Here is a 24,548-nt window from a genome sequence, read left to right on the forward strand (position 1 = left end):
TGTTATTGAATATTATTGAGAAAGTCTCACAAGTAGAATAGAATAAGAAAACCCCAAAACAGAACCAAGCATATAAGACTTAGTATCCCAGCCTGGTCTATACAGCAAGACCCCCTCTCTAAAAAAGTAAAAAATATTAGCTGGATGCCTATAGTCCCAGCTACTCAGGAGGCTAAGGTGGGAGGATCTCTTGAGCCCAAGAGTTCAGGGCTGAAAGGAGCAATGATCATGCCACTGCATTCTGAGACCCTGTCTCAAAAAAAAAAAAAAGACTAAGTATTATGTTTAGACAGCATTTCGGATCAGTAGCAATGTAAGACTGTGGGACGAAGGGGAAGATGTTTGTATTATTGCATGAGGGAGGCTACAAAGAGATTCATTGAGCCACTGGTTGCCTGGGGAGTTAGCAGATCCAAGAGAATACTGCCTCTGCTGACTTGTTTCAAGAAGCCAGTTTTATTAAAACCAAAAAGTGTGGGGATGATGACAACCCATCCATTTTTGCAACTGAGAACACAGAATGCTTTACCAACTTGCCCCATCAGAGAAGTCTCAGCTTGTTAGCTCAACTGCTGTAGGCCCACCTTAGAAAAAACTTCATCTTCTATTTTCTGTCAACCTGGCTGGAGGTCTTGTGGCACAGCACGGATACACTGGGTCCTCAACATGGAACATGTAGATTGAATGATGAGGGGGAACAGAAAGGTTAAGAACAAGTTGAAGAGCCCTAGGCCTGTTAGCTTAATCTGTTTTCTCAGCTGGCCACTTTTGTCCAGGTGCTGCTGATGAAGCTTAACTAACAGAAGCACTTCATCTGTGCATCAAGACAATTTCCCTGCAATCCATTTCTGTTTTGACTAAGGGCAACTTAGAGCAGTTTGGAGAAATCTGGCATGGATATACTCTATAGTGAATTGTTGAACTGCGGTCATGCCTGTAGTTTCAACTACTTGGGAGGCTGAGGTGGGAGGTTCACTAAAACCCAGGAGTTGGAGGCTGCAATGAGCTATAATTGTGCCACTGCACTCCAGCCTGGATGACAGAGGGAGATGCTGTCTCTAAAAAGAAAAAAAAAAAGGAAAAGAAAAGAAAAGAACTGCTTGCTCTGGAATGTAGTGCCTTAGGAAACTGCACAAGACCCTCTCCTGGACCTACTTCCTTCCACTTTCAACTCTAATTCCTGAAGGTGAGATTGTTTCCTGTGGGCTTAGGAATTCTATGCACACTGAGCATTAAAGCCCTGGAATGGTCAGAACAGAAGTACATAGTTGCCTTTCCATCTAAAATTGCCACTAAAGTTTGTTTTTGTCATCATGATATATATTTCCAAGTCAGAATATTTTTTAGATTAAAGTTGCATTTGATGATACTTCACTAAAGGTGCAGGTTGTCCCAAAGATTGCTTATTTCCCCAAACTGCCAGTCTTTCTTATTTTGAAATTGCAGAAAAAAAAAAATTAAACAATTATGTTAATCTTTTTTTTTTTTTTTCTTTTCTTTTTGAGACAGAGTGTCACTTTTTTGCCCTGGCTAGAGTGAGTGCTGTGGCGTCAGCCTGGCTCACAGCAACCTCAAACTCCTGGGCTTAAGCGATCCTCCTGCCTCAGCCTCCCGAGTAGCTGGGACTACAGGCATGCACCACCATGCCCAGCTAATTTTTTTCTATATATATTTTTAGTTGGCCAGTTAATTTCTTTCTATTTTTAGTAGAGACGAGGTCTAACTCAGGCTGGTCTCGAACTCCTGACCTCGAGCAATCCATCCACCTCAGCCTCCCAGAGTGTTAGGATTACAGGCGTGAGCCACCGCGCCCGGCCCAATTATGTTAATCTTAACAAAATTTTCTTTTAACAACTTAGGTGAATTTTCTGCACGTAAAAGTTTATGCTGAATCTTAAGTTTCCCTGTCATACCTACCCTTTGTTTGTTCATTTCTTTAGCTTATTGGTTAGGCCAACTTCTGGGTAAAATAGCTTTGTTGTTTCATTATTATGTGAATTCTCTCTCTATCCCTAATGTACATGTCTTGTAAAATATCTCTACTTACAAGATATCCAGGGAGAACATTTGGATTAATCCATGTGTAATGAAAGACAGCCCAAAGTGCTATATTATTGCTAGTGGGTCCGTAGCATCATCTTAGTGGTGGAAAGATGATCAGTTATTGGCTCTTTTCTATAATTTTACCAATCTCTTTTCAGCATTAGTATATATACTTTCTATAGATCTAGGTGAGTGCTTCCCATGTTGTAAATTTGAGGTAATGCTTGTGGGATAAGAAATATATATTCACAGCAGACTTGAGATTTCCAAACATGTTATACTTATAAATTGTCTCTGAATTAACTACCTTTAAGAGAAGACACTAGTTATTTTCCTTATCCTGTTTGAAATGAATTGTACTTATTACTTGGAACAGTGTGAAGAGATTTCTTTCTTTCATTCCTTCATTCATTAATACCTTTATTGAGATAGAATTCACATACCATACAATTCACCCATTTAAAGAGTACAACTCAGTTGGTTTTTAGTATATTCAAGATACTGCTTTCTTGCTAGCAGAGCCCTGCAGGTTTTTTGATGGACTTTTTGGTAGAAGATCCATATGGGCCTTTAATTTAATTTAATTTATTGTTTTTAGAGACAGAGTCTTGCTGTATTTATTGCCCAGGCTGGACTCGAACTACTGGGCTCAAGTGATCCTCCTGCCTCAGCCTCCTAAGTAGCTGGGAGTTTAGGCACTCACCACTGTGCAGGCTCACATGGGCATTTTATTAGACAGGTCATATGTTTTAGAAATTTAAGATGATATCAATGGCTATCTTTTGTTAATTCAAAAAAGCCTTTTAAATATATGGAGAAATAAAGATAAGCAACCCTATTAAAAATGGGGTGAACTGAACAGTTTATGGTCAATAAATCATAAAAAAGTTTAACCTCACTAATAAAAAAATGTAAATTAAAAGCTCTGAAAAAAATTTAAATTTATATTTTTATCAAAATATATAAACATAATTTTAAAAATCAGAAGCATGCTAAAAGACTTATGAGAAAAACAATATTCCTTTGCTTTTCAATCTCCCTCTTGGGTAACCACTTTCAACTGCTTTAGCTTTCTTCTTATCAGTTCTTTTTCTTTCTCCGAATAAAATGCTGATTCCATTCTCTTCCTGACTCAGTTTAACATGGTTGCCATGTTGCTTGAGACGATGACAATGCCCAGTTGTCTACCAGGTTCTATTATAAAACAGGCTAGCATGTAGAATGCCAAACTTCTCCAAAACCAAACATGAATTTTAAAAAATTGAAACTTTTTAGAGTTACTATTACACTACTTAAACTGGGATCTGAATTAATGTATTTCCTTAAGTAGTTAATCTAGGACTAAATCAGAACATCAAATTCTTTTCCAAAGTGCATCAGTATTTCATCAAATTCTTTTCCAAACTGTATTAGTATTTCATCAAATTCTTTTCCAAAGTATATCAGTATTTCATCATTTAGTTTCAAGTTCCTTATGTTTCTGCTATCCAGTTGCAGCATTTTCATTTTTAAACGGGACAAGTTATCTTTAGTTGTGACCTATTTAATGATACATTCAGAAAATCTTTCTATCCTGATGCTGTTCTTATTATATATTTCACTAATTAAATCTTAAATCAGATTCATATCTTACCTAGCATTTAGTTAACCTCAGGGCTCATGTTTTAATTTATTTCCAGTGAATATTAAATAAAAGTTCTCACTAGCATTTATCTTTGGGCAGTTTACTTTCACTGTTAATGAATTCTGTAGATAAATCTTCTTGTGAAAGGATACTGTACCTTTGCTTCCTTTTGTGCATGAACTGGTATGCCTCTTCCCTATTAAATGCCTCACCTGAAGATTTTGTGTCTTTTATTAAGCTCATTCAATTTTTCCATCATCTTTACTGCCAGGAAATTCAGTCTAGTGTTTCCAAGTACTTTTGAAATGCTTTAAAGCTTTATTTTTTTAATAGCAAAAACCTGAATTGTGTAAGTGATTAAAATTTGCTTGGCTTTAGTTTGCTTAGGGAAATGTTTAAAAATTACAGTTTTTTTTTTTTTTTTAAATCATTACAGGTTTTTTGTTTTAAACAATGAAGCTGGGCTATTGGAGTACTTCGTGAATGAACAGTCTAGAAATCAAAAACCTAGAGGTACTTTGCAGCTTGCAGGAGCTGTGATATCACCCAGTGATGAGGACTCTCACACTTTCACTGTAAATGCTGCCAGTGGGGAACAGTATAAACTCAGAGGTATGATGGAGATATGAGAATTAATACTGTGATTTCTTCTTCGTTTGAGAAGTTGGTGTACTTACCTGCTTTTATTTGGGGTTTGGAAATAGAAACTACTGTCATCAGTGGTGTAGATATAATATCCTATATCTTGGGATTGTTTTGAAATCTGTTTAGTTTTAATAAATAACTTTTTCCAAAAGGGCCAATGAGCAAGTCTGTTTAGGATTGGCCCCTCTGAAATATTTGTGTAGATGAAACCCTGGTTACTGAAAATCTAAAAACATAGAATTCTTTAAATGATATTTTTTATGACTGTCATGGAGACGTATTTTGCCCCTTTACTTGGTTTGGTTTGTATGCCCTTTTTGCAGTTTTCAGTGACTAGTGTACGTTATTGGGATTTATTAAAATATCCATATTCATTAAAGTCTAACTTCTGTTTAGATAAATTTAATTTGTGTAGAAGTTTTTGCTTTTTATTTAATAAATACACAGTATAATGTTAATCCTAACTGAACATGCTCCTACAGATCTGAAAGTATTGATTATATGTCAATTATTATCAGTTTTATTTCTTTAAATAAGAACATATTTTTATGAAACACATAGGACATGTCAGTCTCATATCCTCACCTCATTGCATGTAATTTATCCTTTTTAGAAATATCCACATGCAGCTACTGTGTTTCCTGACAAAGTTGATGCTTTGTCCTCTTACCTGCCTTCTTTCAGTCAGGGACATTTGCTCTAGTGAGAGTAGGACCAGTGATCTGTTCTCCATGCCCTAGACAATTAATTGTATTCCAAAATAAATAAATATAAAATAATTTTTGCATTCTTTTTGTCAGCCACAGATGCTAAAGAACGACAACATTGGGTTAGCAGACTTCAGATATGTACACAACATCACACTGAAGCTATTGGAAAGGTATGTGGATTTCTATATGATATTAATGTACAAAAGTGAGAAAGGAATTTTTAAATTTTATTTTGGTTTTTTACATTTTAAAATTGAGAAACTATTCGCTTACCATAAAAATAACTTTTTTTACACTGTATAAGTCCATGGTTTTTAATATATTTATAAGGTTGTACAACCATTGCAACTGTTTAATTCCAGAAAATTTTCATTAACCCATACCCACCAGCAGTCACTGCCTGTTCTTCCCTTCCCAAGTCCCTGGCAAACAACTAATCTGTTTTCTGTTTCTATGGATTTGTCTATTCTGAACATTTAATATGGCATGTAAATGAAACCATGTGGTTTCCTGTGTCTGGCTTCTTTGATTTAGCATAATTTTTTCAGGGTTTACCCCCGTTGTTGCATGTTATCAAGATTTTATTCCTTTTTTAAGGCTGAATAATATTCTATTATATGGATATACTACTTTTTTATCCATTTATTAGTTGATGGACATTTGGCTTGTTTCCATTTTATAGGTATTATAGATAATGCTGCCATGAACATTTGTGTTTAATATTTTTTGTGTGAACATATGATCTCAGTTCTCTAGGGTGTATATCTGGGGGTCAAATTTCTGGATCATATGATAGTTCTATGTTTAACATTTTGAGGAATTGCCAAACTGTTTTCCAAAGTGGCCACACCATTATACATTCCCATCAACAGTGTATGAAGGTTCCAGTTTCTCTACATCATTGCTAACACTTGCTGTTGTCCTTTTTTAAAAAAAAATTTACTATGGCCATCCGAGTAGATGTAAAGTGGAGTCTTTACATATGGAGCATCTTTTCATGTGCTTAATTGGTCAGTCATTTTTATATCTTCTTTGGCCTTTTTTTTACTTTTTAAGATGAAAAAGGGAGTCTTAGTACTTGAAATCTGAGGTTAGAGATGTCTAAAAAGTAATATATGGGCAGCATATTTTAAGGATTTCATACATAGGTGCTGACTTGACTTTTACTATTTTTTGATTCTTCCTGGTGGTTTTCCCCAAGTAAATTTCTAAAAATTGTTTGTAATTTAGGCCTATAGCCTAGTCTACAGGAAATCCAGCACAATAGCTTTTCTCATACTGCAAGGTTTTGGTCAATGTCAGTGATCAGAAAGTACTAGTTTGTTCCAACAAATACTTGCATGTTACATTAGGAAATGTATTATATTGCATATTGCTGAGTACATATTTTGCATTAATCATGGTATTTAAGAAACTGAAATTACAAATTTTTAGTTATTCTAATTTGTAAAATGTGAAATATTTTTTGACAGCACAGCACAAAACAGGAAATTAATTTTCTAAATAAATCATCGGTTTGCTTTGGAATGTGTCAATAGTTAAACTTTGACTATCTCAAATCTTATCAGAAATGCTCTTATAGTCAATTCTGAAGTTAATTTAATTTTAAAAGCTGTGTGTAAGCCTCAGTGTATGATAGTTTGATGGTTAGGGAACCTAAATTTTTAAAAAAGAATGATTTTCTTTGTCAAACAGAATAATCCTCCTCTGAAGTCACGAAGCTTCTCACTTGCATCTAGTGGTAATTCTCCTATATCCCAGAGGAGACCAAGTCAGAATGCTATTTCTTTTTTTAATGTTGGACATTCCAAACTGCAGTCAGTGAGCAAAAGAGCTCATTTACCTCCAGACCATCTTGTGGAAGTCAGAGAAGTAAGTATGAATTGCAGTCGAGTTAAAATGCATAAAGTGGCATCTTACATGCTTGGTTTTATCACAAAAATTTTCTAAGTATTGTTTGTGTCTTTGGGGGCCCTCATTGTTTCCCATCTAGGATACTGAGATACTTTTTAAGTCATAAAGATTCACTGACTATATATAGTTTCCTAAGTTTCATTATGTCTGTCAACTAGCTACCACTGTCAGTTTTCAAAAGTCTGTATCTATCTTTCAGTTCACAAGTAAAAGTATAGATTCCTTTTATGTAAAATTTATGATCAAAAGGGTTATTAAGCCTAGTGGGAAAGCTATATAACCAAACAAGTAATTTTTTAAAAATTGATATATATAAAAAATTTTGAACCTACACAAAAATAGAATACTTAAATCCTTGATGTTGCCTTATATCACCATTTCTCTCGTTCTCTTTTAATGTGTACCAACTAATGCTAGTTAACAAAGGATATAGTTTGTTAAGTTCTAAATATTCCAAGCATTGTTTACTGAGTTAAATTTGGTAGAGCTTATAGATATCTATGTAGTGGATTGGTAAAAATATAAAAAGTGACACCCAAATGATTTAAGGCATGAGGCTAAGGAGAATGTATACACTATCAAGTTATTTTGGGTTATGTGTATAGATGAGGAAATTGAGGTTTAGAGAGATAAAGTAAGCATGCTTGAGATACATGGACAATAGCTCTTGATTCACTTTCTAGTTCTGTTTATAAACAAGTTATAGTTATAAAAGACCCTATTCATAAAACAGTATATTTTTAATGTTCATGACAATGGTATTCAATTTGTAGATAAATGTCAGTGTTTGTCTTTTATGGAAACCAAGGTGCTTATGTCTTAATCTAGGGTGGAAGAAAAGGAAACATTAAAAGTGATTAAGACATAAGGGATAGAATAAGTCAAAACATTTAGGGGCAGCCTTGTGTCTTACTGTGTTCCTTAACTCTTAAAAACTAGGCAACCATGAAATTCTTTTAACTCTTCAATCATGGCTAGTGATGGAAGTTCAAGGGAGGCTTCTGGGATGCTGGTAATGTTCTGTTGTTAGGTCTGGGTGTTGGTTACATGGTATGTTTGGTTTATGAAAATTTGTTAAACCCATACATTTATGATACGTATGTCTGAACACTGTATGTCAGTATACTTTAGTAAAAAGTTAAAAACAAGCAGAAAGCATGTAGTTGAAGTTGTTATGTATTACAACACATTTTCAGGGGAAAGAGACCTTTTTGTGTTTGAGATTCTAGCCTCTGTAGGGACCTTCTGCTTAGCTGTACTTGAGTTTTTGTGACCTGTACTGAGACCATTATCTTATTTCTGTAAGCTTCTCTTCAGTTGTGAAGGCTTTGATCAACCTTTTCTTTTTTTTCCATCTGTAATGATAGTTTTGGTGTTCTCACTGACCCACTGGTAATTTCTTACAGTATTCTCACGTTCCATGTTTTTAAAATATACTTTTCATATCATTATGATAGCAAATATTTTACATAACTCTGGTTCTTCTGTGTAGAGTGAGTGTGTCCCCAAAGTTTGACAACTACTTCTTTGGGAAGTACAGGTATTAACTTACAGAATTGACCAGTTTAATGGCAGTCTCTCCTTGAATTACAGCTCTAATAATAATTCTAAGGTTTGGGTGGTGACCATTGTTTAGCAGTCCCTGTGCTACTGCCACCCCTCTCCCCTATGCATTAAAAAAAAAGTCTTAGCTGTGTGTCTGTGCCTTTACTACATTGGTATTTTTGTATTTCAGAACATAGTAAGTCAAACTATAAGATTATGACTATATGAGGAACGTTTCTGTGTTTCAGTGGAGTAATTCTATATCTGAGAATCCTTTTGGAGTATTTAGACCATTTTTTTGTTGTCCAGACAAATATCTTCAGAACCACTTCTCACTTTAAAATTTAGCTTATTGCTGATTATTTAAAATCATCATAATCTAGTCTCTGGAGGCATATTGTTTCCTAGTCTTGTTTATCATGCCACCTGTTTAAGAATCTGGTTTCAATTTGTGGCTTAAATGTATTTCATTGTGGGAGCTACAAGCACTTTATGAACAAGTAAAGGCCTTTGGGAAAATTTCTAAGCCTTTCCAAAGCAGTTTTTATTGAAGCCAATGACTAGAAAGATTTGTGTTAAGCTAAAACCATAATTAACAGTTTTCACTAGCTGAGAAAACCTTTAAAAAGCTTCTTATTTTGAGCTAATTTTAAATTTACAGAAAAGTTGGAAAAACAGTGCAGGGTTCCTGTGTATCCCTCACCCAGTTTTCCATGATGTTACTATCTTACATAACCAGAATATATAATTATCAACATCAGGAAGTTGTATTGATAAAATACTGTTAACTATAGTCCTTATTCAAATTTCAGCAGTTTTTCCATTAATGTTCTTTTTCTGGTTTTGGATCCTGTTCAAGAACCCACATTGCATTTAGTTATTTCTAGTTAGTCTCCTCCAGTGTGTAATTGTTCTTCAGTCTTTCCTTGCGTTTCATGACTTGACATTTATGAAAATTATAGATTGTTTTATTGACTGATTGATTGAGACAGAGTCTGGTTCTGTTGCCCGGGCTAGAGTGCTATGGCGTCAGCCTAGCTCACAGCAACCTCAAACTCCTGGGCTCAAGGGATCCTCCTGCCTCAGCCTCCCGATTAGCTGGTACTACAGGTGCACGCCACCACACCCAGCTAATTTTTCTATTTTTAGTAGAGACGGGGGTCTTGCTCAGGCTGGGTCTTGAACTCCTGACCTCAAGCGATCCTCCCACCTCCACCTCCCAGAGTGCTAGGATTACAGGCGTGAGCCACTGCTCCCAGTCAAGGAACTGGTTTTATAGTGTCAGGAACAATCACTAAAAGAGTTTCACAAATCAGTTTTCCATTTCTTTGAATATATGTGATCAACTAACTTGTTTGTTTGTTTTGGAGAAAGCCATTACAAATTTTAACATTTACACTATAATTATATTTTAAAGTTTATTTTTTCTAGCCAAGAATATCACTTTCTTAGACCATTTCTAGCATCAGTGCTAGCAGGTGGCTTTTTTGGGCCTTTTGCACAAAGAAACACACTTTGTCAAGTGTTGTTATATTGTGACTTCTGATTTTGCTGTGAATATCTTAGGTAAGATTTTTTTTCCTTTATTAAACTTTTATTGGCTTATATAAAAAAGTACACAAATCCTAAGTGTATCTCTTTATGTAATTTCCATGTAATTTCTCCTGGATCAAGAAATTAAATGTTACCAATACCTTAGAAGATACTTTCATGCCTCTCCATCACCACACCCTTCCTCCCTATCCTGACTTCTAACCCAGTAGGGTTTTTTTGCCTATTTTTGGAATTTCAAAAACTGGAATCATGTAATATGTACTCCTTTGGGTATGGCTTCTTTTCAGTCCACAGTATATGTTTGAGATTTACTTATGATGTTGAGTATAGCTGTTCTTTTCTTTTCATTGCTATATAATATTCCTTGTATGAGTATTCCATAATATTTTTTATCCATTTTAGTGTTGATAGACATTTGAGTTGATGAACATATGTATGTATATCTGTTGGTTACATAGCTGAGAGTGTAATAATTGTTGGATCATAAATTATATTTATTAGTATTTCAATCTAGTAGATATTACTAGATATTACAGTATTCCAAAGTGGTTGTACTTACTCCTAAATTTGGATTATTGAGAGGTAGTCCCCAAATTTATATACAAAAACATTTACACACACACAAAGCACACATATGCATATATAGATACCTTCATATCCACACTTCTCTTTTAAAACCTTTTTTTTTCTGAGAAAGGTAAACGTTTGATCCTTATCTATGGTGCATATTTTCAGGGGCTGTTTCATGTATGACACACTTCATTTGCTTGGTGGGATCATTTTGCATCTCTCTTTCACTAGCCATCTGATGAACTGTATTAAAAATCACCTGGAACAGAGCCTCTGAAAGCTAAGTCTGTCCGCTATAGAGTTTCTTTGTTTTTTTTTTTTGAGACAGAAACTCACTCTGTCGCCAAGGCTAGAGTGTGCTGTGTTGTCACCCTAGCTCATAGCAACCTCAAACTACTGGGCTAAAGATATCCTCCTGCCTCAGTCTTCCGAGTAGCTGTGCCACCATGCCTGGCTAATTTTTTCTATTTTTAGTAGAGATAGGGTCTCGCTCTTGTTCAGGCTGGTCTTGAACTCCTGAGCTAAAGCAATCCACCCAGCTCGGCCTCCCAGAGTGCTAGGATCATAGGCATGAGCCACCATGCCTGGCTTGCTATAGAGTTTCTATGTGAATTAAACTAGTGTTCAAAGGATGGGCAATTTAAGACCCTTCTGCTCACAACTGTAATTAAGCACCATACATAGAGTTTTAATCTAAAAAAATTGGGTGGCTCATCAATGACTGTTATTCCATTGGCTCTATTAGGAAAAATAGACAGGGCTCCTAAACAAAGCAGAGTGTATTAAACTCTTCTAACCCGAAAAGCTTATATCCAGTACTTCCTCCAAAATCAGCCTGACAGGACCAGGAAGTTAGGTTAGGAAAGAGGAAGCAGGTAAACCATCCTGTTCTCAATGTAGGTTCAAATTAAGCCTGATAAAAGGTGTGCAGATAATAAAATGGTTGAGAGCCCAGACTGGAAATTAATTTTACTTTCGAATGAAATATTTAGTGCTGCTGTTAAAAGATGTCTTGGAATGTTTATTTCTGATGATTTTTATAAATATAATACTGTTTAATTCTGTTAATAAAAAGTGGCAAATCTTTTGAGCTTTGTTGCTTCTAGAGGAAAATTGTAGCTGCCTAAGGTCACAGTTTTTGCTCAGTTGATAAGCACCATTAAATGCTCACTAATTGAAAATAGCCAAATAAACTTAAGATAGATTTCTAAGCCTAATATGTCTTTAAAAATGCCTCAGAAGCTGAAATGGTAATTAAAGTGGCAACTATATGTATATAGAAATCATGAGTGGGACCCACGGAATTGTTGTTTTTCTTAGATGATGTCTCATGCTGAAGGACAACAAAGAGACTTAATTAGACGAATTGAATGCCTTCCTACTTCTGGCCATCTTAGTTCCTTGGACCAGGATCTCTTAATGCTCAAAGCTACTTCCATGGCAACTATGAACTGCTTAAATGACTGCTTTCATATTCTCCAGTTGCAGCATGCATCACATCAGAAGGGCTCATTGCCTTCAGGTGAGTCATAGATTAAAGGTAGGACTTAACATGAGGGCCAAAACATGGAAAGGACTGCATTTGTTGTAATTCTAACTTCAGAAAATCTTAATTAAAAAAAAAATAGAAAACCAGTGAGCCTCTTGGTTTTTAATTATGACATTAATGTACAAATTCATTCTAATTGTGTCCTTTTTTGAATCTAAAATGATTTTAGGACTAATACCTAATATCATTGAATGTTCCCTTAGAGACCTCAAACTGAGCATGTCAAAAACTGAACTCAAAACCCACATCTCTTGTATTTCTGTTAAAATTAGTGGCATCACTATCCATCTATCTATCCAGTTGACCACAGTAGAAATGTTTGGATTATTTTTTGAGTTTTGGTTTAGTCTACTGTTCGTCATTATTCCATGTGTGTGTGTGTGTGTGTGTGTGTGTATGTGTGTATAAATATACAAATATTTGTAAACATAAATATACACACACATATATAACAGTCAATCAGTCACCTTTCAGTTTAAAAAATAATGAGTATATCTAGTATTTGAAAACACCTATTTGTTGAAATTAATTGTACTGGGGAAAAGAGTGTTGTATAGGAGTACAAAAATGAATCTTTCTATAAATCAGATGAATACACTTATCACGTTGTATTAATAGTAGTAACTTAGTATTTTACAACAACTCTTTCTTCTCTTATCCAACTGACTTCCCTTACTTATAAAAGAAAGATATTTTAGCAAGATATGTGAGTCTGCTCAGGAAAACGTTTCCCTTAAATGGATATGGTATGGATCTCATCCTCATGTGTGCCTAAATTCAACATTTTAAGCCAACAAACTATTTTCATTGGCACTTATGGATGTAGATCAGGACAATATTGAAAGAGGACAATAAGTTATGTATGTTCGCCTTAAAGAACTCATAGTCCAGTTGGGGAGGAAATGTGTAAATAATAACTATAAAATAAATGTAAGGTGCTACTAACAATAGGAACGAAGTACTGTGGGAGAATATATGACTGGATAGAAAAAGGCCTGGGAAAGCTTTCTAGAGAAGCTATGAAGACCAATTAGTTTTAAGAGTGAGAGGTAGAAAGGAGGCTATTCCAAAGAGATAGAAAAACCTAAATTGTGAGTTATGAACTTGTGTTGGTGCTTTGTAGGAACTGTAAGTAGTCCAATATAAATTTTCTCCTGTTATAAAGCAACACACCCATTATAGAAAATTTAGAAAATACCATAGAGTTGAAAGAAGAAACAAAAACATGCATTGTCCTACCAACCAGAAACCACCTTTGTTAATATGTTATTAGTGTGCTCCCCCTCCCAGTTTTTTCTCTTTTTTATTCTTAGTTTTTGTTTATTTTACCCTAGTGTTATTAAAATATATATATGTTTGTATGTTTTTTCACTTCATATCAAAAATATTTTCTGATTATATGGACAATTTAAACACAATTTTTATTGGCTGCATTATATTCCTTTGAGGAGACAGATGTACTTTGGTTTACTTAATTATTTTCCTATGTTACATAGGAAAATAGAGTTCTCTGAGCTATGAAATTTGGGTTAATTCTAGTAATTGGTAATAATAATTTTGTTAGTAAAATGAAACAGAGTTTGTTTCCAGTTTATATAACTTAATTTTTAAAAATACGTCAAATAGCACAGTGCTAGATATTAGATGCTCAAAAAATGCTTGATTAATTAAATACTGTGTAATTTTAAAAATTTTTAGAAATTTCATTTATATGTTTTAAATTAATATATAATCTTATTCTTAAATGTTTGCTTCATGATTAGGGAACCATGCATAATATAAATTTGCATTTTTTAATTACAAAAGTGAAGCAGATTGTAAACTTTACAGAAGTGTTTACAGTTGTTCTCTCATATCATTATTTTTTGGAGCACAGATTTGTGGGTATTGGGGGGAACCGATTGGCTGTCATTGGTATTTCTCACTGTAAATAGCCGTCTTTCCCAGAGTAGGTCTGTAGAAATTTATTCTTAAATCACTTGAGAATGAAAATGTAGCTGTGGAAAGAAAAACTGAATTGCCTTCCCACTCAAATTTTGAGGTGACAAAAAAAAAAATGAAATGTAAATTCAAATTAGTGTTTAATAACGTCTTAATGTCTGTTATCCAAATGCTGATTAGAGATCACAGATTTAGAGGAGACCTGAGACTCATGATTGGCTTGAAAAGAGTTTTGCTATGATTTCCAGTCAGATGAGCAATCACTTAAAACAGATCTGTTAAATTTACTGTTTGTTTGCATTTTATTTTTGGAAGTGAGGGAATCTGGATTTTTTTTTTTGAGACAGAGTCTCTGTCATCCCCCGGGCTGGAGTGCAATGGCGTCATCATAGCTCCCTGTAACCTCAAACTCCTATCCTTAAGAAATCCTCCAGCCTCAGCCTCCCAGAATGCTAGGATTACAGGGCTGAGCTACCGAGCCTGTCTGAAATCTGGATGTTGATATTAAAAATAAACATTTTGTTGTAGGAGCAAAATGTTTTCATTTCTTTGAAATTTTAAAACAGTCCGAATGAACTTATCCAAGGCATTCTCCCAATCATGTATTTTCCCAGTACCAAGTAAGACTGAACAAGGGAAGGTGCTCTGGTAGCCTGGCAGATACTTTTTAATTCATTCCTACGTGAAATCTGGGATTTTGTTACAGACTGAGTAAATTCCTTACTCTTTTAAATTTCTGCTGTAGTAGTCTGAGTATCCTTTATTATAGCCCTTTATAACCAAGCTTCTGTGAAACCTAGATCAGCCTCTGAAATCAAATGGAACATTTTCCATTATTGATTAGGCATAGAATCCACTTTGTTAAACTAGTTGAGGGTAACAAGAGACATTTGAATCATTAACTGAGAAGATGACAGGTCTGCAAATGTGACCGCTGTCTTCACTAGGTCAGTTATTATTTATTCAGTAGAAGAGTCTTTTAGTTTTAAAGTTATATGGGGCTTTTTTACGATTGCAAAAAAGAAGGATATATATGTGCAGTTCTTGATAGATTCAGGGGATTATTTTGATTGGTTAGAAGATGGCTGCTGAGAATAAGCTTCAATCCCAAATTGAAGCAAATTTTACTGTTTACGGTCCCAGACTCCTCCTGTAGTCTTGACCCTCTAAAGCCTAATTTGCCTACTTTTTGATGACCAGAGGGACAGGGTTCATACAGAGAGGACAGCAAATCAACTATTAGGTTGGGAATATACTTCATGATTCACAGACTTGCCCAAGAAGTGAATTCAGTTCTAATAAGTGTTGATTTCTTTTAAATAGTATCTGATTGCACGTTGCAAGTTGCTGGGTTGTTAAATATCCAATCATGGTGCTCATGCTAATGAGATACAAGTGGCCGTCTTGCAGGGTCTCTTAACAGGTTGAATTGCTTTTAGTCTTGTAGGCTCAAAACAAAATTGTTTAATAAAATCCACATCTGCTGAACTTTCCAGATTATGAGCAAGTTTCAGCGAAAGTTTTCTCTTACTTCATCAGGAACGACAATCGAGTGGTTAGAACCAAAGATACCTTTATCAAATCATTATAAAAATGAAGCTGACCAGCCCTTTACAACTGAGCAGAGTAAGCCAGTGGCAGTCCCAGAAGAGCAGTCTGTTGCAGAATCTGGACTATTAGCAAGGGTAAGGTAATATGAAAATATGGTTTTGATGTGAAAAATTAGTAATCACTGAAAAGGATCAGTTCTCTTTTCATTGTCAGAGCATGCATGTTAACACCAAAGCAACAGTCTTGAAGATTTCTAAACTTTGTTGTTCTACTTTAAACTGCATTTATTTTGGAAGATGTCTCTTGTACATGTGGTATTTTCCAGGTTAAATTATGTGCCCTTTTTAGTTTTGGTTTACTTTTGCTTGATAAAAATATATTTTAAAAATTGACATTTGCATGTTTTTATTGTTCTAGAAAATAATTTATCTAATAAGATTTGTACAGTGTTTATCTCTTATATTTCTTACCCCATTATCTTAATTTAATATTGTTTACTATTAAGTTTATAAGGTTAAAAGTTTGTTATTAAGTCTTTGATAGTAAGCACTTTACCAAACCAGTTGTGTCAAGTATTACTGTATTTAAAATAGCACAAGATCTCAGGGTTAAATATTTTTATAAACCATTATTCATTCCAAATTTTGTAGAAGCTAAAGAATATTACAGATCTGTCACTGTAACAAGTCATACTGGTTTTTTGCCGTTTGTGTTACTATTATGGCCATAATTACATAAATAATTTTATTTTAAACTATTTTTACTTGGATACTCTCATAAGCATTTTTCTATGTTGTTCTGGCCCATATAATGAAAGTTTTAAAAGTTAAAATAGGCTATTGAGTTAAAGTCCCTGTTGTTGAGTATTTAGGTTGTTATTTTTTGTTATTATAAACAGCACTTTATTATCTTATTTACTGTTTTTTTCTCCTTTTTCTTTGGATTATTTCTTTAGGTTATATTCCCAAGTAGAATTACTGAGTCAAGAGTAATGCACAGTTTATGGTTATTTATATACTTATATATATTTTTGTAACTAAGAAATATATGTCACAGGGTCTTCCAAAGCTGGCAAAGGCATTGGCTTGATGAGGCAGTGGGTAGAGGCAGGGTTGGTAGAGGAGAAGAAAGGTAATATATGCAATCCTTTTTTTTAAACTGGTTTTTGTTCAGAATATTACTAGCTTTTTGACTAGCTCATTTTTAGAGTCAAGCAGTTAGCAGTGTTTATTATCTAGTGTATTACTAGTCCAATGTTAGGAATTGGAAGAGAAGCAAAAAATAGAAGATATAGTGCTTCTACTGAAGAGACTTATACTCTACTTGGAGTCACAACATGTGTACTGAAACAGTAAGATAATATAAAGCAATATATTTTTTCTTAATTGATACAGTTTAGGCTATTGGGATGTGGACATTCAGAGAAAAGGGAGACTGAGTTGAGTGGATAAGAAATGCTTTGGAGAGAAAGTGAGATTGGAATTGGGCTTTGAAAGGAGACAGGATTTGAAGAGAGGAGGAGGAGTAATGGGGTCTCAAGGTAGAGGAGTAACATGAGCAGGGACACTGAGGCCATGTCTATTTGTTGAGGAGAAAGCTTGTCTGGTGATTCGGAACCTAGGATGTACTATTTACCGACATGTCAGCCAGTTAACCACTCTCAGCTTCAATTTCCTCATCTGTAAATTAGGGCTAAAAATACTTTGTAAGATTATTACGTTATGCTAAAATGAATTTAGCAAAGCGTCTGACACTATTCATGTTGCACTCTATGTATTCCATAGATACTCCCTGGAGCACTACTCCATAGAGTACTTTGTAAATCGTGCCCCCCAAGAACATAAAAATTTTGCAGAAGAATTTAGTCTTAATGGCAGTAGCACCATGAGCATGGGGAAGGATGTAATATGTTTAAGGAGATTGGTACATGCAATGACTTGGAATTAAAATGTGAGTAGGGTTGGGCACGGTGCCTCATGCCTGTAATCCCAGCAGAGATGGGAGGATTGCGTGACCCCAGGAGTTTGAGAACAGCCTGAGCAACATAGTGAGACCTCCATCTCTATAAAAAATAGAAAAATTAGCTGGGCATGGTAGCGCACACCTCTAGGCCCAGCTATTCAAGAGGCTGAGGCAGGAGGATTGCTTGAGCCCAGGAGTTTGAGGTTGCAGTGAGCTATGATGATGCCACTGCTTTCTAGCCTGAGTGACAGAGCAAGAACCCTGTCTCAAAACAAGACAAAACAAAACAAAAAACCCAAAAAACTGAATAGAAGGCTATGGAAGTAGAAATGAAGACAAATTAATAGGTAAGTGCATTTCAAATGAAAAACCATTTAGTAGTAAAACACAGGGAAAAAAAAAAACAAATGAAAAATCGTTTGGACATGTGATTAACTGGATATAGGGTTGGATCAAAGATGACTCCCAAGTTTTTGAGCCTAAATGACTAGATAAAATTGTGGTGGCATTCACAAAGCTAGGAAAATTAGGAAGAAAGAGCCTTTGAGAGAAAATGTTTAGTATGGTTCATGTTAAATTTCACATGAGAGAAGGATATGTGATTATAATGCATATAAAAAGCAATTAAGATAATGGAGCCAAAGCTTTAGAGAGAAATCAGGGCTAAAAGTAGAATTTGTAAGGGAAAAATGATAAACTAAAAGTCAGATACTCCAACATCTTCACTCTTCTAAAAGAGAACACAGAGTATGTGGGAAGTCAGGATAGAGGCATATGTTAGAGATGGGGCACAGGGTTAGGGAGGAGATGATTGCTGTATTTCCAAATCTTGTGAAGTGATGAGTAGACCAAGTTCATCACCTAGTATAAGTGGAAAACAAACAAGCACATAGATGTTTTTTAAAATTTCAAGATGTTAGACTCTACTCAAGCACACCAGAATAGACCTGAATTTTCCAAAAGTTTCTTAGATGCTTTCTTCGAAACATGCGTTAATGCAAGCCAGAGACCTCTATTATAGTAGTGGACATTTTGCTGCCAGGTGAGGGAGAAAATAACCCCCTGTGAAACTAGAATGAAGCCCATAGTTCCTTCATGCCCCAAGTCAGAAATCAGAAAGACAAAAGTGGAGTTAGTATGAGTTTTGTGGAATATTGTGGTTTCTCTTTACCATGAAATCTCCAAATAGTGTGAATTCCTAGAAACTCATCAGCTCTTGCTGCTGTATTTGCTAACCATTCTGGGTTTGTAAGGATTTTATGCATTTGAGCATGTTTATTTGAATTTTTTCTACTTTAATTTTTTAATTTGAATTTATTTATTTTTATTTTTTTATCTTCCCCCTCCCTCCTAAATTTAAATAGTGTATTTTTACCGCCAGCTTTTCTTTAAGAAAGGCATGATGACTAAGAAGAGGTGTTTCAAAAAGAAAGCAGAGCTTCTAAATTCTCATTCACATCAAGATTTAGAATTAGTATTTAATTATTAATATAATTTCTCTTTCAATTCTGTTAATAATAAGTGATTTAACTATTTTTATAAAAACAACAAAACTATTCTTTTAAATAGCTTTTCTACCAGGTAGATAAGTTTTATGTCTTTAATATTATTTTCACTGGAAGAAGTTCTAACCTATAAACTATAGTGTTAAAGCTATATTTACAGCCGGGCATGGTAACCCTAGCACTTTGGGAGACTGAGGTGGGAGGATTGCTTCAGGTCAGGAGTTCAAGACCAGCCTGAGCAAGAGCAAGACCCTATCTACAAAAAATAGAAAAATTAGCTGGGTGTGGTGGTGTGCACCTGTAGTCCCAGCTAATCGGGAAGCTGAGACAGGAGGACTGCTTGAATCCAGGAGTGTGAGTTTGCAGTAAGCTATCATGATGCTACTGCACTCTATCCCAGACAACAGAGTGGAGACCCTGTCTCAAAAAGAAAAAAAAGAAAGCTATATTTGCTACAACAATTATGTATCCATAATAATTAAAAAATTTTAAAGCTATATTTGCATTATTAATTTGTGTCCTAGGTTTTGACTTCAGATGTAGTGGTACCTTTTCAGAGGACTGGAGAACATTATTTAATCAATACCTAGCAGAGTTTTTCCTAAACATTTAATTTCATGTAATTATTACATTAGGTATTCACATGTAGAGAAGAGGATGATCAACTTTTCTGTTTCATAATGAGTAGACATTAACAAGTACACTTAAACTGTACTGTGCGGCTGATTTAGGTTCCATAGCAGGAAATACTTTCTGACAGACTGACTAGCCATTGGAAAGGGGAATCGAGAAAGCCTTTGGGATCTCTTCTCAAGGACATAAACACAGAAGTAATTCTGATGTACACAAACATTAGTTGTCTGTGTGATCTGAATGTAAGGAAATGAACTAGGCCTTTAATTGGTTTATCAGAATGTGAACTGGTATAGATTTTTTCGATATAAAGGAGGAGGAAAAAGGAGGAAAAAGGAGAAAGATAAAGGCAAAAGAAAGACCAGAAACCCGTTATCCTTTAACTTTGTCATTGTATTTATACACTTTTTTTTTTTTTTTGAGACAGTGTCTTGCTCTGTTGCTCTGGATAGAGTGCTATGGCGTCATCATAGCTCACTGCCAACCTCAAACTCCTCGGCTGAAGTGATCCTCCTGCCTGAGTAGCTGGGAGTACAGGCATGTGCCACAATGCCTGTCTAATTTTTCTGTTTGTAGTAGAGGTGGGGTCTTGCTCTTGCTCATGCTGGTCTCGAACTCCTGAGCTGAAGGGATCCTCCCGCTTTGGCCTACCAGAGTGCTAGGGTTATAGGCATGAGCCATCATGCCTGGCCTATTTTATATTTTGTTTTTAATATTTTGAGAACATTAAGTTCTTGATTTTGTACTTGATCAGGATTGGTTTTCTTTGGCTGGCTACACAGAGCAGGTGGGTTTCTTATGATAGGATTTGATGTAGGAGGGGAAAATCAGAGACAGAAATATTAACAAAATCATTTCTTTTTTTTAAATCCTCATAACTCAAAATCTAATAGAATACCAAAAGATAATATACTTATAAAGCTCTCTTGCACAAAGATTCTAACGAGCCATTCCATTCGGAGGGATGGTACACCACCCATATATAAACATGAAAAGTGATTTCAAACTATTATTTGTTGCTTAAATAGGGATAAATATGAAATTAAGTTTCCCTTAATGAGTTATTAGGAGCTAGAAGCCTAATAAGATGAAAATAAACGTTTTTAGTTTTATATAGGGTTGTTTTATTGATTGGTTGACTGAAGAGGTATACAGGGAGCTTTTTGTGGTATTATGACTGCATGAGCAAGTACAAGGTTTTCCATACCTGTACCTAGCCTTCTCTTCAACCCAAAGTTTTCTTCCTGGCAACTTCAAGAATGAGTGAATATCAAAATGTAGGTCACAATAGTTGTACTTGACATGTTCAGTAAATTTAAAATTTTACTTTTATAGTTTTAGCTTAAGAAAAGGCAAATATTTATTCCACAAAATATCTTGAGCTTTAATTGTAGGTGGTATCTCCAGGCAGGGCAGTCAAAGCCTGCAAGAGCTGAGATTCAGATGAGACATTCTTCACTCCTTTTGAAAAATGCTGTTTTTCAAAAAAAATGTATTTTATATGTGATATGTATGGCAAAACCACAATATGCTCAATATCAACAATAACTGGCTCTTTGAAGGAAATTTATTTAATGGCCAAATGATGGAAGTTCAATTTTTGGAAAGACTGCTGCCCATACTCAGATTCACTTAGGTCCAACATAAATGTCTTCAAATCTGATGCTTATACTTTTATTCTCAATGGATATTAATAAGTAGTTATAACACTAGATTTTTGCTGTGATTTACTACATCAAGGAACCTGAAGAAATAAATGCAGATGATGAGATAGAGGACACATGTGACAACAAGGAGGATGACTTGGGAGCTGTAGAAGAGCAACGCAGTGTTATCCTACATCTCTTGTCACAGCTCAAGCTGGGCATGGATTTAACGAGAGTAAGTAACGGGATAATCTGGCTATGGAGATTGTTAGGTCAGGACTATACCTGTACTTGTTAATGTTGTAAGGGCTTTTTATTCTTTATGATTTGGTTTCTTAGTCTATTGGTCAGCATTTCTTATTTTCATAAAAAATGTAATGGTTTTACTTACGCAGCAAGAAGTTGTCTGGCAAATAAAGGCCTACAGTCTTCCTGTTTCTGTACAAAATAAAAGGGATCTGTTGGTATACTGTGCTAGAAAATGTAAAGAAAAGGATGTAATCCTACAGAACTATGAAAGGCATTGACACTTCCACTTTACTCTTACTTCCCATGTGTGGAGAGTACAGTTGGGATATTATCTATAAGAGGAGCCAGCAGACTCTTTCTGTAAAGAGCCAGGTAGTAAATATTTCCATCTAGAGGGAAATATTTGTCTCTGTCGCAGCTTCTCAGCTCTGCCTTTGTAGTATGGAAGCAGCCATAGACAATATGCCGGGTTGGGCATGGCTGTGTTCCAACAAAACTTCATTTACCAAAACAGGAGGCCAGATCTGGCCCAAAGACTATAGTTTGCAGACCCTTGGCCTACAGCTTTGCTACCTTAAGTGTGTTCTGAAGACCAGTAGCATCACCATCACATGAGGACTTTTTAGAAATGTAGACTCTGAGACCCCAATCTTAGTGGACGAGAATCTGCATTTTAATAAGATCTCCAGGTGATTCATATTTACATTAAAGTTTGAGAAGCATGGATCTATAGTTTTAAATTTTAGGTCAGTCCCCAATTTATCTTACTAGTGTGCTTAATTTGTTTTAACAATCCATGACAATTTAAAAAGCAAATCGGGTTCAAGACCTATATATATATCAAATATTTATTACTGTGAGATTATTTACTTTGAATTACTATTGACACAGTTTTGCATTAGAATGGAATTTCAAAATTGACTTTAGAAGGTAGGTTTCAAATTGAGATGTTTGATGCCATTGAAGGTAGTGAAAGTATAGATTAAAAGATTGTTTCCAGTGAATTGGAACACTAATAATGTATTTTAATAGAAAGCATTTTGCCTTTAGCATTCACTTTGAAGCATTTAAAAATCAAAAACACATTTCTTTCTTTGCTTGGACTTACTGTGTTTTAAAGGAGGGTTTAATAGTAAATGGATTGAATTAAAAGCCTACTAAGAAGCAGACATTTTAGGAATTAATAAAGAAACCCATTAACCTTTCCTCTTTCATCTAACTTTGATACTTCATCTGGGAATCATTTCTTTTCTAGAAATATTTTCATATTAGTGGTTCAGAAAAGACTTTATTAGTTCTGATATTGGTAGTAGTCTTATGAGAGGTTGTTTGATTTTAGTATGGTGTCTGTAGTCCCTTAATAGATTAGGTTTATAAGACCTAAGAATAGTGTGGAGGTTTATGAGGCATAAGAACATTTGAAAAGAATGTGCTATAATAGAATCCACATGATAAAGTTCTTTCTTGGCATGAATAACTGTGTATAATATACTTTTCCCATTTTTGTGCCTTGTTAATTAAAAAGCTATGTTACACACACACACACACACACACACACACACACACATGCACGCACACACACGCACGCACGCACGCACACACACATATTAACCAACTACAAATTTGAACATTCACACAACATTTAAAGGGATGATACTTTTCAAGCAATATTAAAGAACCTGGTGACTAAACTGCAGTTACAACTACCTCTTATCTAACAGTAACACTGACTTAACAACTGATTTACTGAGCCCCTGTTTGGTTCCAGACACTGTGCTAGGTGCTGGGATAGCAACAAAGAAGATAACCACGGTCCTAGCCTTCATGCTGTGAATAAGTAATATACTTTTTCCCCACTGTTCATTTTGTTTCTTTTTAAATAATATTGTGAAAGTAGTATAATTAAACACTTCACAGAAAATTTTAGAAAATAAAAGAAAAAATCTATCATTATACCACCCTAACATAACACACTCTCATTTTAGTATTTCTATCTAATCTTTCATCATGTAATCATAGTTTATATGTAGTTTTATTTCCTTTTTTCAGTTAATATATCTTTTGTGAGATGTATTATATACACAGAAGATTAAATAGAATACATATAAACATTCAAAGGACAAAAGTCAATGAGAAGTACCCATATACCCACCTCTGACGTTGAGTTGTAGAAGATTGCCACAACTTGGAGGCTGTGAGTGCCCCTCCCATTATAGTCCCCTCCTTCTGCCTAGATGTAACAACTTACTTGACTTTTGTATTAATCATCCCTCTACTTTTCTGTATAGTTTACTACCTATATTTGTACCCCGTAACAATGGTTAGCTTAGGAAAAAGTGAATAGCCAATGCAAGCTTAACATAAGGAAAGGACTGTATTGCCATACATAAAAGGCAGCTCCCAGAAGATAAACTAAACGTTTAAGTCTCTGGCCTCAGCTACTGCTGCTGCTGCTGCTTCCTTTTTTTTTTTTTTTTTTGAGACAGGGTCTTGCTCTGTTTCCTGGGCTAAAGTACAGTGGCATCATCATAGCTCACTGAAACCACAAACTCCTGTGCTCAAGCGATCCTCCTGCCTCAGCCTCCTGAGTAGCTGAGACTACAGGTGGATGCCACCATGTCCAGATAATTTTTTAAAAAGTTTTTGTGGAGACAGGGTCTCACTATGTTGCCCAGGCTGATCTTGAACTTCTGGCCTCAAACGATCCTCCCGCCTCAGCCTCCCAAAATACTGCGATTAAAGGCTTGAGCCACTGTGCCTGTCCGGCTTCTTATAAATTATTGAGAAAGTTTAGAAGAGCTCTTTCTGAAGAAATCAGAAGGCAAAGTTGTGAGTCCTGTGAGATATACATCTCTCAGAGTTAGAGCATTTGGTGAGAGCCAGCCACTGGACATCCAGCAGGAATGT

General features: G+C 35.1%; 1 protein-coding gene across 1 annotated transcript in view; it reads left to right on the forward strand.

The window, feature by feature from the left end:
• The window catches only part of OSBPL11 (oxysterol binding protein like 11), a 76,841-nt gene that overhangs the window by 25,678 nt on the left and 26,615 nt on the right, over window positions 1-24,548 (forward strand). The window contains exons 3-8 of the mRNA XM_045540091.1: window positions 4,104-4,279; window positions 5,113-5,192; window positions 6,718-6,894; window positions 11,926-12,127; window positions 15,635-15,780; window positions 21,487-21,627. Coding sequence (XP_045396047.1) covers window positions 4,104-4,279; window positions 5,113-5,192; window positions 6,718-6,894; window positions 11,926-12,127; window positions 15,635-15,780; window positions 21,487-21,627 — 922 coding nt within the window. The remainder of the gene's footprint in view (window positions 1-4,103; window positions 4,280-5,112; window positions 5,193-6,717; window positions 6,895-11,925; window positions 12,128-15,634; window positions 15,781-21,486; window positions 21,628-24,548) is intronic.

Source organism: Lemur catta, chromosome 1, assembly GCF_020740605.2.
Source record: "Lemur catta isolate mLemCat1 chromosome 1, mLemCat1.pri, whole genome shotgun sequence".
Taxonomy (NCBI): Eukaryota; Metazoa; Chordata; class Mammalia; order Primates; family Lemuridae; genus Lemur; species Lemur catta.